At 45.8% G+C, this 15446-nt stretch overlaps 1 protein-coding gene across 1 annotated transcript; it reads right to left on the bottom strand.

Annotated features, from left to right (window-relative positions):
- Positions 1-31: 31 nt before the first annotated feature.
- hpgd (15-hydroxyprostaglandin dehydrogenase) lies at positions 32-14966 on the bottom strand. Its single transcript, XM_034094810.2, has 7 exons — positions 14616-14966; positions 13911-14034; positions 7115-7221; positions 5546-5642; positions 2732-2808; positions 2480-2643; positions 32-595 (listed from the first exon to the last, which is right to left on the bottom strand). The coding sequence occupies exons 1-7, from the start codon at positions 14706-14708 to the stop codon at positions 472-474; spliced, it is 786 nt and encodes a 261-aa protein (XP_033950701.1). The 5' UTR covers positions 14709-14966; the 3' UTR covers positions 32-471.
- Between the last annotated feature and the right edge of the window lie 480 nt (positions 14967-15446).

The raw sequence follows: 15446 nt of genomic DNA, 5'->3' as shown, positions 1-15446 counted from the left end.
CTGCATTGTGGAAACATTTGAAACACACATATTTCATCTATATCATTTATTAATGACACATACTGTAATATAAATATAAATTACAAACAGATTGCCATTATGAACATTTCACAATATCAGATCAAAGTAACACGTGAGTGAGCAGTGCTCTGCAGACAGCAGCTGCTCCGTCGTCTTCATACACACTGACTGTCTTCTGACCAATGTATAAGCTGGAACATAGTATGTGCATATTGGGACCGAAGTGTGACACATGGAAGCACGTCCACATGAAGGTCAGCACGTTCAGTCAGGGGCTGTGGCCCTTTCTCAATGTGGAGTACACCTGCTGCAGAGCCACTTTCAAGTATGCTACGTCATGGAGTGGCGTGCATTCAATTCCTTCTGCGCCACTCCATGACGTAGCATACTTGAAAGAGTGGCTCTGCAGCAGGTGTATTCCACATTGAGAGACAGCCAGTGTGTCGAGGCTCAGGCAGACATGGGTTCATAGGTGTGGAAGTGGATTCCCTTGGAGCATGTGATCTTCATCACTGCCCCCTGCAGGCTGGAGTCCATGATCAGCCTCATCATGCCCTCTGCGATCAGAGAAGGCCTGCAGACAAACACAGACAACATGAGCTCACACGGGAAACAGTGAGTCACTCGTGTGTGTGTGTGTGTGTGTGTGTGTGTGTGTGTGTGTGTGTGTGTGTGTGTGTGTGTGTGAGCTGCACAGTGTAAGAAGGTTCCTCAGAGCCTGGTGGTACGTTCACAGTTCATCACAAGCCCTCAGATGAAGGGAGGAACATTTATCATTTGATTCTCTGATGTCCTCTCAAGTGCAGAGCCTTTCTGAGCATGCTTCGGTTCAGTCTCTTAGAACGGCTCCAAATCCACAAAGACAGATACAGTATCATTCAGCTGCCAAGTGGACTCTGGCCACTTGTGTGAAATAATGTAATCAGAGCAGACAGAGAGCGACTGAGTGCTCTCCAGCACACATTTCACTGCCGTTGTTTGGAGAGAATAAGTCCCACACAGTCTGAGTACAGAGAGCATTTCCTCGGAGAGCTGAACGTCCTGTGACCGAAACACAGAACCGTGCCCACTGCTCATAGTCCATCTCAGTATTCATAATACTTGTATTTTTCACATTAAAAACAACAAAGAGTTACATTATACAGTTTATAGAAAACCAGAGCTGTGCTGGTGTACTTTCCATTCTTCAGCTATGACACACTGCAGAGTGCAGACCATGTAGTGTGCTGTCAAAATATAATACAACCTTGCATGTAAAGTGCCACACACTTTAAAGCTTTTGATATGTTAAAAAAATAAATAAAATGCAGGTTATTTTATAGTCTAATCTAAATAAACCAAATAAACAGACAATGCTTCTCCAAGTCCTCCTAACGTCCCAAAGAAGAGCTTGAAGATACAGAAGTAAAGGAGCTGCCACCTGCCAGACGCACACACAGTGACACAACCATGACATCTCCATCACGCATTAACTTGACAAACGTTCTATTACTCATTATTCAGACACGTCATTTATGTGTTGGATTTCAACACGACGTGCTGCCAGCAGAGGATAGAAGTGCAGCTCACATCCTGAAGTCTCTCACCCTTCACCAAACTACTTGTGCAGTACACACGTCAGCGTGATAACAATGACTTTAAAGGACACCAATAAACCCATTTGATGGAAAAAAAGATTTGACATGTAACTGGATTTGTAGTTTTGCCCCTTAAGCACTCAGGGGGCCAAAGAGCCATGTCCTGCAGCCCTCCACCAGGGGGCCAAAGAGCCATGTCCCGCAGCCCTCCACCAGGGTGCCAAAGAGCCATGTCCCGCAGCCCTCCACCAGGGTGCCAAAGAGCCATGTCCCGCAGCCCTCCACCAGGGGGCCAAAGAGCCATGTCCCGCAGCCCTCCACCAGGGTGCCAAAGAGCCATGTCCCGCAGCCCTCCACCAGGGGGACTTCTCGCCGACTTCTCGCCGACTTCTCGCCGACTTCTCGCCGACTTCTCCCTGACTTCTCCCTGACTTCTCGCCGACTTCTCGCCGACTTCTCGCCGACTTCTCGCCGACTTCTCGCCGACTTCTCGCCGACTTCTCCCTGACTTCTCGCTGACTTCTCGCTGACTTCTCGCTGACTCCTCGCTGACTTCTCGCTGACTCCTCGCTGACTTCTCGCTGACTTCTCGCTGACTTCTCGCTGACTGAGTAACCAGACATTAATCAAATATATGTTTTAGATATGTTCTGTACTTAGACAACTTGCCCAGTGCTGAACTGGCTCATGTTTAATCAACACAACGATTGGCAAGACTTATAACGACCAAGACTCCAAGACCTTTTAAACCCTTGCTTTGTCAGTACAAATTCTGAGCAGTTAAACATCTAATTATCATTACACAGATAAACATGTTATGTACACAAACATACATGACATATCATTGAAACGATCAGAGACACGTTTGTTTACTAACTTACTGTAAAACTCCAAACTTGCTCATGCTGCGTTTGAAATCGTCCTTGAACTTGACAAACTTGCCCATGTTGTCCTCGTGTTCCACTGAGTGCAGCAGAGGAGTGTCCACGAAGGCCGGGCACAGAACGTTGATCCGGACGCCGTAATCGCCCTGTGAGGACGCGTCCTGCGAGACAGGATGCGAGCGGAGCTTTCAGTAGCTTCATGTTAACTGTGTGTGTGTGTGTGTGTGTGTGTGTGTGTGTGTGTCTTACCGCCATAGCTCTAGTGAAGCCGATGACTCCATGTTTAGTTGCAGTGTAGACAGGCTGGTGAGGGGAGTGCAGGAAGGCTGAGTCAGACAGAACAAGGAGAGAGGAGACATGTCACGAGCAGCCGAGGAAACTCTGCTGGGGCCCCTAGGGGAAACTCTGCTGGGGCCCCCAGAGGAAACTCTGCTGGGGGGCCCAGAGGAAACTCTGCTGGGGGGCCCAGAGGAAACTCTGCTGGGGCCCCCAGAGGAAACTCTGCTGGGGGGCCCAGAGGAAACTCTGCTGGGGCCCCCAGAGGAAACTCTGCGGGGGCCCCCCGAGGCCCTGACCTGCAAATGGTCTGTCCCAGCTGGGTAGAGGAAGGAAAGACTGATGGAACCATCTGCTTCCCTCAGGGTAGCTGGAGCTCAGAGTCTCGCAGTGTTATCTGCTAAAGGGAGTGATTAGCGGCCCTAGAGCCAGAACAATCTCAACCTGTCCTCAAAGTGTAGACGGCTCGCTGGCTGGGACCCCGGCGACACATGCAAGAAAACAATGTTATCGGGGGTGGGGGGGATAAGTGAAACATGATCTCTGTGTGTCGGCTGGTGCTCCGGGCCCCTGTAGATGTGGACGGTGAGTTAATTAATCAACAAAATCCTCTGGAATGTTGTTAAAGCTACATAAATCCAGCTGCAGTGCACAGGAACAAACCTGCGTCTAATTACTGTTCTTTATTATGTCTTTATTGAACAAGGAACATGCATACACATCCGTTCATCTCAAATAGAGAAAAGATGCCACATGTCAGAATAATGCTAAACTCTAAAAGCTATGTTTTGATAAAAAACGCTTTTTCTTTACAAATTGCATTTTTTGATAAAAAAAGGGTTTTATTTCTATTGAAAAAACAAAAACAAAATAATGGTAGCGGTTGTTAGGCGAGTAATGTAATGGTATCTGCCCAACACCATGAAGCAGGCCTCAACGTTACACTAACAGCATCAGTTCTTTCAGAGTGGCCTGCATCACCGTCTGCTGACCTCTGACCTCTCTCTGACCTCTCTGATCTCTCTCTGACCTCTCTCTGACCTCTCTCTGACCTCTCTGACCTATCTCTGACCTCTCTGACCTCTCTCTGACCTCTCTCTGACCTCTGCCCAGTGGCTGTTACCTCACTACACATTGTCAGATAGCCACTCACACATACAGTGGAGGAAATACTGATTTGATCCCTTGCCGACTTTGTAAGTTTGCCCACTTCCAAAGAAATGAACAGTCTGTCATTGTAGTGGTAGGTCTATAGAAACAGTGAGAGTAAGAATATCAAAAAGAACATCCAGAAATGTACATCATATAAAAGATACACATTTGATTTGCATTTAACTGGGGAAGTAAGTATTTGATTCCCTTGTAACCTTGAATCCTGGCTCCCACAGACCGGTTACACAAGTCCTCTCCCGGAGCGCACCATGCATAAAAACCTTCATAACCCAAGGGGACATAACCGGAAAAGCACGACATGTCACCTTTAAATAAGCCACAGTTCTGAAGCCAAAACTACGATTCCACCCTAAAAACTCATATCATGAGCCATGATGTTTGAATCAAGTTAACATATGCCAGAGAAAATAAAATAAATAAATGTATGCATTAAATATCCTTTCAAAATGATACATTTATCAATAGTATCCTTCAAGTTTGTTTCAAAGGGAAACAGATATTTATAAAATCATGACTGATTCCGACTGCATACAGTAAGTGACAGAGACTGTAGAAGGGTCTCAGAGGGAGGTGGGTGAGGGGGGGTGGGTGAAACTAAGACCCCATTTACACGGGAATGCAAACGCAAACAAACTCGATACAAAAAAGGTCTTCCGTTCACGCGAGACCGCTCGAAAGCACTGGATACGCTGTAGTACATATGCCGGGCCTGTAGGTGGCGCTATACTTCCACCACAAACTACACCAAGAGCAACGAAGAAGATCCCCCGAGTATGGTTGCCATGGTTGCCCTTCTGTTTATGCAACATGTAGTTCATGTAGTTCTCCATGTCCACTTGTTGCTGATGGTTGTGGTCGAGGAGCTGTAGATGGTGCACTAACACCTGTAGCATGGTCAGTAGCTACTGAGCATGCTGCTGAGCATGCTACAGCTGTGAGCAGCAGAGGTGGGGAGAGGCGGGGCTATGGCTTCATCGTTATCAGGAAATGATCGTATAGGTCCTATATGACGTACACACGGCCCCCCAGAGTGTTCCGTCCGCAGATCTACCCACCTTGGGACCCGTTATCGTTTGAGGGGTCCGTTTCCGCGGTTCCGTTACGGCCTCGTGGGAACGAACGGGCTATACGAAAGAGAAAGGTAGCAGATACAACCCATTTCGTTCTCGTGTAAACAGCACCGAACACACCTCTGCTCAGCTCTGCTGCTGGCATTGATTCAGATAAAAAACTGGCCGTTGTGAAAGTGACAATGCTAGGCTAAGAAAAGAACATTTGGCCAGTAGGCACTTTAAAAAATGTAGTGGCGACAGGGGCGGATCTAGAAAAATATTCATGGGGTGGCAGGAGAATTTCAGGGGTGGCGTCCCCCTGGCAGAAGTATATGCTGATTTAATCGCAGTCATATCAATCAATGTTAACTTGGAAAGCCACAATATTGATATTTGAACTCAATAACACATTTTATTACAAATAAGAAAAGGACATAGTCCACTTGGTTTGAGGACCACAGTTTTGAAGCCTTGAATTTGATATTTTAGCCTTTATCACCATGTTTTCTCTTCAGATGTGAAGTGACAGTGGTGTGTGTGTGCGAGTGTGTGTGTGTGTTACCTGCCATAGAGGACACATTAATGATGATGCCTCCTTCCTTGCCGTACTCTTTACTCATGTGTTCCAGTGCCAAGTAGGTCCCTTTGATCACAGAGGTCTGTAGAGACAAGAGGAGAACATTCTACAGACACGTGTCGACCAATGCAGGAACCACGACTGAAACATGTGACCCTGCTGATCAGTAAAGCTGTTTCTGCGTGTTTCAGAGGACGTCCGCTCGCCCGCGCTCTGTCAGCTTCATGTTGTGGAAACAGTCCATGCTTATGTCTGCATGTGTTTTAGCTGTGATTCATTACAAATGTTGGCATAACTATTTCAGGCCACTTCAGTGTCCTGTTTAGATGGGGGGGGGGGGGGACTTGGAGTTCCCACTGTAGCATTCATTTTCGGTTTCTCATGAACTGGAGAAGGAGTGCCTGGTCTGACTTTCAGAGGTCCTGTTTCCATGCTCCAACACATTCACGGGATCCTTCAGAAACCCGATCAGGATACTGTCCATAAAACACTCTTATTATCTGAGGACTTGATAAGAGCGAGCACACGGGAGGCAGATGAGACATAAGAGTCTTGCACCGCTCAGAGTCTCTGTTCAGGTACAAGGTCCTCCTCTCACAGGACAGCACGTGTGTGTTCCTGCTAGCTGTAGTGTTTCTAGGGACACATTCTCCATCCTGAAGGAATCTTCAAATAAGGAGGACCTCCTGAAGGAAGTCACACTGTAATGGAGCAGTGTGTCTGATATTCTGATGGTCCTATGAGAGCTCCCTCCTAAGGTGTCCATGTTCCCCCGCAGGACCCTCTTCTGCTCCCCTTTAGTCATGGAGTACTGTATGTCTTTTACAAAAGCTTTCCTTGAGTTAGATTTGAGCATCATTGGTTTCGCCTTGCCGTATCCAGACCACATTCTACTGCAGCTTCTTGACAGAAAGTCTCATCATTGGAACATTGTATATAGTGCTTGGTTTGTATCAGAGTCAGCTCCGGCTCTCCCGCCTGCTTTAACTGTTGAACTGACGTCTGGCCTCCGTCCAGAGGTTCCAGATGTTAGGAGCGTCGGTCTGTGTGTGATGCTGCAGCCTGACTTACCTGCAGTCTGTCACACTACACACATCCTTCCACCCTCTGCTGGGGGGGGTTATTTAGGGTAATATCTTCTTGCCCATGTTTACTGACGGTTTCTCCGTTTTTATATAAAGTAACTTGACTTTAAATACGTTATCTAGTCTCTTACACTCAAGCACACTTTGACGGTGTTTAACCATTGTGAGAATCATCACAACAGCATTTTAAGATCATAACAACAAGGCCAATTCTTTTCTTGATCAGAGGTAGTGAAGACCTTGGTCATGCACTTATTCTATCTATACAATACAAGTAAGTAATGACTGACATATATTAAAACCTACATGTTTCCATTGAAGGTGTTCAGTCATTTGAGTAATTCATTGTGTTTTCATACTTGGCAGGTGGGCAGGCCCCCGAGGGCCACAGAGAGCCTGACACACACACAGTAAGAAATGGAGGGCCATACACCGAGGGTGTGAAAGTGCATGCTTCTCTTCCTCTTACCAGGTTCACTTGTATGGTCTTCTCCCAGTTCTTCTCATTGTTGATGCCGGCGTTGTTGATAACGATGTCCAGACGGCCAAACCGCTCCACGGTGCTCTGGAAGGCCTCTGCCACACAAACAACAAACATCAGCTCCACCCTGACTCCCTGCGGGTCCGGAGTGTGTGCTCTGACTCTGTTCAGGTCCAGGTGTCCCCTCAGTGTCCCCTCAGTGTGTCCCCCGGTCCTCTGACACTCCAAACACACCACCCTGACCTCTTGAGGTTCAGCTTTTTGTTTGAAGCGTCACAGGATCACACATGATCCCAAAAGCCTGGACACACGTGTTCTGTCAAATATGAATAACACCCACACCATGCCCGCTCTGTCCGCTTGTCTCTCATGTTGGAGGACTCTGTCCGCTTGTCTCTCATGTTGGAGGACTCTGTCCGCTTGTCTCTCATGTTGGAGGACTCTGTCCGCTTGTCTCTCATGTTGGAGGACTAGATCAACCAAAGCACAAGGTCCATGTGGAGTTTATCTTGTTCATGGATGCCAAACGGACACAGACAGTGTGAATGAGGGGATACACATTGTGTGTGTGTGTGTGTGTGGACTAGCATTAATATACTTGTGGGGACCTAAATCTGTTTACACAGTCACGTGTGGGGACTCGCCTCCCTTATGGGGACAAATTGGATGTCCCCATGAGGGGAGTCATTAATTTTAGGGTGAAGACTTGGTTAGGGTAAGGGTAAGGGTAAGGGTTAGGCATGTGTTGGTTATGGTTAAGGTTTGGATAAGTCTCCAGGAAATGCATGTAAGTCAATGTAATGTCCCCTGAAGTGATGTATACATGGTATGTGTGTGTGTGTGTGTAGTTTAGTCCTGTGGCTAGATAAACACACACACACACACACGCACACGCACGTGCACACACACACACACACACACACACACACACACACACACACACACACACACACACACACACACACACACACACACACACACACACACACACACACACACACACACACACACACACACACACACACCACACACACACACACACACACACACACACACACACACACACACACAATGTGTCCACATCAACAGCAGTATAATCACAGTGAGGAACACTAAACAGCATTCCTCAGCCGTTCGCCTGCAGGGATTTGCGTTTTCATAACAGACAATGAAACCTTGTTCCTCACTCACTCTCTCACTCACTCACACACACACACACACACACACACACACACACACACACACACACACACACACACACACACACACACACACACACACGCACGCACGCACGCACGCACGCACGCACGCACACACACTCACACTCACGCACGCACGCACGCACGCACGCACGCACGCACGCACGCACGCACGCACGCACAGCACACACACACACACACACACACACACACACACACACACACACACACACACACACACACACACACACACACACACACACACACACACACAAGGTGAGTGAGGAGCAGACATGCAGAGCAACATTCTGCATGTTCACAACAGTAAACATAAAGATCATGTGACTACAGCCTGGGACACACCTGAGTGAGATCACCTGCTGACTGCAGCTGTCCGCTCCACAGGACACGTGTCCTAAAGCTGTCCAACCGTCTGCAGGCTCACTAATAAGAAGTAGCTATTAGTAATGAACGTGTTAGATAAGGGGTGTCTAAACTACGGCCCGGGGGCCAACTGCGGCCCATTGACCATTTAGAAATGGCCCTCAGCATTTGTAAAAGAATGATGGAACATTGCCCACACCTGAAACTTGTGCTTGTCTTATGTTGTACTTCTTAAATATATATTTAAACATATATGACTCGGAATGGGTATCGAGAACCGGTACTAAGTCAATACCGGTACCTGATTGGACGGTATCGGTATACCGTTAAGCCGCTGGACAAACGGTGCTGCTATCGGTGTATGTGTTACGTCTACTTCCTTAGTTTAACTTTAAAACATTCTGGTTGGTTGGGAACCCTCATCCCGTGTGATGTATCCTGTTTGAGACCCCTCTGATTGGCCACTGTAAATGCCACTCGTCATCTCTCTCAACAGCGATCTTATTATTGTTGTGAGACTCCCGCAGGCATGGCGGACAGATCGAAGCGATCGAAGGTCTGGGTGCACTTTAAAAAATGTAGTGGCGACAGGGGCGGATCTAGAAAAATATTCATGGGGTGGCAGGAGAATTTGAGGGGTGGCATCCCCCTGGCAGAAGTATATGCTGATTTAATCGCAGTCATATCAATCAATGTTAACTTGGAAAGCCACAATATTGATATTTTAACTCAATAACATTTGGTGACATTATTGTGGCACATCAGTAAAGCCTGACATATAAATATAAGGTGGCAGACATCATTTAATGCATTTTAACTGAATGAGTTTGTTTCACTCTTAGACCAGCAGGGGAACCAAATCTATGCAGACTGCTGCAATAAGTACATTAATTAACTGTCTCATCGATGTTTGTCTAAATTAATATGATAATATTAACAAGCATATTATTCCTATCAGCTGTCAATCACTGTTATGATTCACATATTCAGTGTTATTATTAAATAAACTATATTTTTTGGAGGAGTTAATGATGAATGTTCCTCAAGATGCTTGCTCACCCTCCTTCAAATTTGAAAGACAAGTAATTACTATATATCAAAAGAATCAAAAGAACAGTTCAGCGCCCCACGACTTCACTGCAAACGGTTACAACCTTGACTTTACACCAGAAAGAACAAACATTAAAGAAGTGACTAACTGCATCAGTTAGGGTTAACGTGTATTCAGCTAAAACATAAACATCGCTGCAGTTATTATCCAGTGGAGAGCCCTTACCTACTGGTCTAGTTAAATCAAAGAGGTTACTTTCTTTTGACTTGGCAGTGAAGTTTTACACATCGTCTTATTTTACTTTCTCAGGACTTAAAACTGTTTTTTGGGGCAGACCCCCACAAAGAAGAAAATATATTTACACACGTAAGGTCATCATCTTAACAGTTTGTTATTCTCATCGACTCATCCGTGAGCAGAGCGTGAAGTTGCCTATAACAGCTGAATGTGGCGATGACCATCTTGATCAGCAAAACGCCTCACAAACAATTTAAAGCTATGGTGCGTTTTGATTCAATGTCAAACTTGACGGGCTCTTCTCTGTCATTGTAGACCGCAAACAGTGGCGGCTCCAGAGTGTTTGTGTTGGGTAATCTCTGGTAGGGCTAACCCTACAGCGGTGGGGCTCAAGTCAGTATTTGCAATGTAATTACATACACGCTCCCCTTGACAGTGAAACGCCACGCGTGAGGTTTAGATTATTTCCCTGTCTCAATCCAAATGGAACTGTATGAAATAAAAAGGCACATTTGTCTTGTAGTAAATAAAAACGGCGACCTGGAGCCAATCCTGCAATTTCCCCACAGGTGAAAGAGTTACATGCTGAAAACCCAACCCCTGCACACATTCTGGTACTCTCTTGAGAAGAAAATAAATACATCTATTACTACACGACATATTTAAAGAAAATGAATGGTATTTAGTATTTTGTTACTTTGTTCTGAAAGCTGAACCTGCTGCTCCTCACAGAGGAAGAGGCTGTGAATGACTTTACATTGTGGATAAGGGAGGATAGCCCCCATTGTTCTGTGTTTCAAAATGAAAGACAGCCCACACACCTATCAATCATCAAACCGTGGGGTCTTATTTCATTACGTGTTGATTTATATCAATGTAGGCCTATATAGGGATGTACTACCGCAAAAGTATTCTCCGTCGGGACTTCCTGCAACAACACCACGCCGTTATCTTGATTCTGATTGGTCAGAAGACATTATCAAAGATGTTCTATTGAGAAGACGATCACTACGTGACAAAAGTTTTCAAAATCGTTTCTAGTCAAGTGGCTGAAATCAATCTTACTAACTGCTGTCTGTGCAATTTACTCCGCGCGAGTTGGCGGACTTTATTTTGCTTACTTTAACATCATTTTTCATGGTGGGGCTAAGCCATTTCTTGGTATGGCTGTAGCCTACCCCAGCCATACCCTGACCCAAATACCTCATTCCTTCCGTCTACTTGGATCCGAAATGCTTCTCGTTTTGCGCTGTCCCCCGTTCAAATGAAATCGCCGCCAATCATATTTCCACGCTTGCGCCAGGGGGGGAGGGGTTACAAGGCTCACGTCTTGTGCTGTATTCACTTGCACTCGGACATTAGAGATTTTCTCTCATAAATGTCCGATGAGCCACAACTTTTCTTTCAAAACAAAGCTGCCAACTGGGGTGGCAGCTGGGGTGGCAAGGCATTTTTTTGAGGTGGCAGCTGCCACCCCGTGCCACCCTGTAGAACCGCCACTGAGTGGCGATAGTGCAAGGTGCAATCTATGTACTCAATTAGTTGCTTGTAAAGGAACAAGCAACTTAATGAAGTATTTGCAAACGAGACACTCATTGAATCTAAAACGGTGCAGCGTATTTGACAGCCTAACAATGTGGCTGCTAGCGATACTGCTAGTGCTAATAGTGCTAGCGGGCTTCAACCGCGCCGTGTGTAATTGTGACCTGAGCGAAGGCTCGCAGGCAGGTTAGCTGCTACGCACGGTTAATATGTTTTGTTTACCTGAATGCAGTCTTGCAGGCACATCACTTTGTCTTTTTTTAGTTTATTAACACTGACAGTGTTTTAATGTGAGCTCCTCCACCTATAATAATGTGGCCTTTCATTGAATGCTTTATAAACCAGTTAAACTTGCAGATGTCATTGTGAATTGGAAAGTAGTAGTAGTAGAACCTTTATTTATCCAGGAAAATCAATTAAGAACAAATTCTTATTTACAATGATGACCTGACAGGAGGCAAAGGCTTCCTGAGGGGATGGGGTTTGGAAGGAAATAAAAAGACACACTCCGGGCACTACAGAACCCAGGAGACAACACAAACACGTAGAGCAAAGATGACAGGCATAGCAGTTGAACATATAAAAACTCTAAAACAATATTGCTGTGGTTCAATCAGTCATTAAAATCAGCATCAGGCAAAGCAGCTGCATGTGTGCACCAGGGTGTCAACAATAGTGACATTGAAGGTGCGGGGGGAGACAAAGGTTTTCATTTTTAATGTTTTTTGAAGGGTATTCCAGCTATCTGCCGCTGCAAACTGAAAGGGAGCGGCCAAAGGATGTATGGGCTTTGGGGATCTTTAGCAGGATGCTTGTAGCTGACCGGGTGTTGTGCGTCGGGGGTGTGCGGAGTTGCAGTAATTGTGTGAGGTAGAAGGGGGTGAGGCCGAGGAGTGTTTTGTAAACAAACATCAGCCAGTGGATGTTGCGTCTGGTCTCAAGAGAGGGCCAGTTAGCCAGAGAGTACAGGTCACAGGGGTGTCCTGTAGGGGGCGATGGTGGCGAAGCGGATGGCGGAGTGATACAGAACGTCTAAATGATCGAGAGCTCCTTTACACGCCGAGCGGTAGATGGTATCACCGTAGTCGAACAAAGACAGTCATCTGGACCAGAGAGAGTTTAGCAGATGAAGTGAATGAGGAGCGATTCCTGTATAGAAAGCTGAGTCGAGCTTTAACCTTGGTCTGAATTTTGGAGAGATGTTCTTTGAATGACAGATTACTGTCAATCCAAAATCCAAGGTATTTATAAGATTTAACTATTTCGAGGTCCCGGCCATCGGCGGTCACAATAGTGCCAGTTTGGGAGGCACCACTGCGGCCAAACTGCATGTAAATGTTGTTAAAGGTCAACGTTTCAATGTATGGTTCAGCAATTGTTGGTCGTTTTCTAGGAATGGACATATTTTAAGCTCAAATACTTTGTTCTATTTAAACCTTCAGACACATGTTGACGTGTTTCAGTTCAGCACATCATTTATTTTGTGATGATTTAAAAGTGCAATCCAGAATAATATACGTACTCGCCTTTATCTTTTTGCCATCTTAGCCTTTTTACCAATTTCTTCATATCACAGTTTTGCATGATGTCACTGTAGGTAATGTTTTAAGGAGCTAGGTTGTCAGTTTGAAATGTCTGGATGAAGATGTAACTGATTTACAAATGTTAAAAAATGCCTCTTTTCATCCTCTGAGGGAAAACCCCAAAAAGCATGACGGGGCGAGCCACGCCCCTTTAAGTCATTTTATTTATTTGTGTCTGCTTCTGAGAAGCTAATGTATAAGTTATACAGTTATTTACAATAACATGACTGTTTCATCTTCACATCTTGTATTCATGTCTATAATTTTGAGCACCAAATTATTGAAAAGTATCGATAAGAGTATCGAAAAATACCGATAAGCAGTACCGGTATCGATAAGCGTCGTTTTTTTTATATATTCAGTCAATTTTAGTTGATAAAAATAGCCCAATAACTTACATAACAAGCTTGAAATCTACCCTTCATATTTCACATTATTATAAGCAATCTGAGGCTTCTTTTTAAGGGATGATGATGATGTAACAAAATAAGTGAAACCCTCTGGAAAGCTGTTTTCTTTTCTTTCCATAAAGCATATTAAGTATCAAGAATAATGTACCTTCATTTGATCGACTTTTCTATTTAAGAGGCCGTATACCTCGCCTCTAGAGAGGGGCCAGCCCTTCGTATGTGTTCCTGTGTGTGAGTGTTTATCTCTGCAGGCTGCGTGAGTGAGGGCGTTGTCTCAGTGGTCATGTCTCTTCTGTGTGTGAGTGTGTATCTCTGCAGGCTGCGTGAGTGAGGGACATTGTCTCAGTGGTCATGTCTCTTCTGTGAGGACAGTGTTACCTCTCAGTGCGTCTCCGTTGGACACATCACAGGGAATGAAGTGGCAGTGTCCCTCTCCGAACTCGGCGTCCAGCAGTGCCTTGCTCTCCTCTCCACACGTCTTGTTCAGGTCTACCACAGCCACCTGCAGGACCACATGGAGTTTCTTTGAATTCACAGACGCGGACTAACAGCAGAGGATGAGGAAGTAAGACTGAACATTTAAATCCCTCTCTGCAGAAGCTTGATGACGGCTCACTTCTGCAAACTCTGCTGAGTGAGGTCTGTGGTTAGACACGTGTGAGCCTCGAGGACATGAAGGGTGCAGAGCCTTCCCAGAACCAGAGCAACTTCTTTCTAAAGCCTTTTGCAAAGTGTTGCTTTCACTTCCGGCCACAATGCCACAGCTCATCTCAACACAACGTAATGCAGTGTATAATGTATAACCTAATACACTATTATTTTAGACTCATCCTCCAGGCAAGTTAACCCTGGCTCTGTTTCAACATGCTGACCTTTGAAAGCACGATTACAGTGTTTCAAAATGAAACATAAAGCGTGAAGTAAAGCGTGAAAGACAACATGTTTCCAAAAGGTGGACGTCTCATGAAAGCAGACCTAAAGCCGTCTGAGTGTGCTTGTCAGAGCTGCAAGTGCTCAGAGCAGCTAGCTTCCTTTGTAAAGTGATAGCCGTGCGTTAGTCAGGGAAGTGGGACACACACTGACCTTGGCTGAGCTCTGCAGCAGCGACTGAACCACGGCTCTCCCGATGCCCTGAGCTCCCCCGGTCACCAGAGCCACCTTCCCGCTCAGAGGCATGATCCAGCAGACCCTCACTCTTCCTCTTCCTCCCTCTGTCTCTCACTCACCCCCCTCTGTTCTCTCTCTGCTATATGTTCTTCTCTGTTTTGGCTTCTTCTGTCCTTCTCAGTGTGTGCATGCAGAGGCTTTCTCACCCTTGTGTGTTTTCTCTCCCTTAGCTGGGCTGTTATCCCTCCCTCCTCCCCACCCCCCACTCTCAGCTTATCAGTCTATACAAACAGTGCTCTGCGTGTGAGGGAGAGCGAGAGAGGCTATGTCAACTCTGTGGGGTAATAATTACAGCTTCCTGCAGCTTGTTGTACCTGTCCTCCTCCTCTTCCTCCTCCTCCTCTTCCTCCTCCTGCAGCTCCTCCTCCTTTATAAAGCCCCCCCCTCCCGTTTCACCTGAGCTCTACACGACACTGTTAGTACAAGAATATGCTTGTTGACATAATAAAGAGAACCTGGAAAACAGCTGTAAATCTCACATTTTCCTCTTCACCTGCATGTTGTCTTTTTGTGCGGTATTTGTGTAATTGCTGTTACACAATATGCAACACTGTTCAGTCATACATTACACACGGTTCAGGTCTCTGCATGTTCACTCGTACGCTGTGCTGGGATCCATGGGAACCAAACAGTGCTGAAAGACAGAAGTGTGATGGCAGCACTTTGGTGCTCTAGTAAAGCCAAGAGGTCTTCTTTGTGGGTTTCTAAAAACACCAAGCTTTTGTTTTTACAAAAACAACACTATTT

This window comes from Pseudochaenichthys georgianus, chromosome 1 (assembly GCF_902827115.2).
Source record: "Pseudochaenichthys georgianus chromosome 1, fPseGeo1.2, whole genome shotgun sequence".
Lineage (NCBI taxonomy): Eukaryota > Metazoa > Chordata > Actinopteri > Perciformes > Channichthyidae > Pseudochaenichthys > Pseudochaenichthys georgianus.
The sequence above is the reverse complement of the archived record's forward strand: the minus strand, read 5'-3'. Positions and strand labels throughout refer to the sequence as shown.

Bases quoted from the DNA above. Each gene is read 5' to 3' on its own strand.
- hpgd (XM_034094810.2), bottom strand. From the start codon at position 14,708: ATGCCTCTGAGCGGGAAGGTGGCTCTGGTGACCGGGGGAGCTCAGGGC. The intron at 14,035-14,615 runs GTCAGTGTGTGT...GTGGTCCTGCAG, and splicing joins TGCTGCAGAGCTCAGCCAAG to GTGGCTGTGGTAGACCTGAA. The intron at 7,222-13,910 runs GTAACACTGTCC...TTTGTGTGGCAG, and splicing joins CAACGGAGACGCACTGAGAG to AGGCCTTCCAGAGCACCGTG.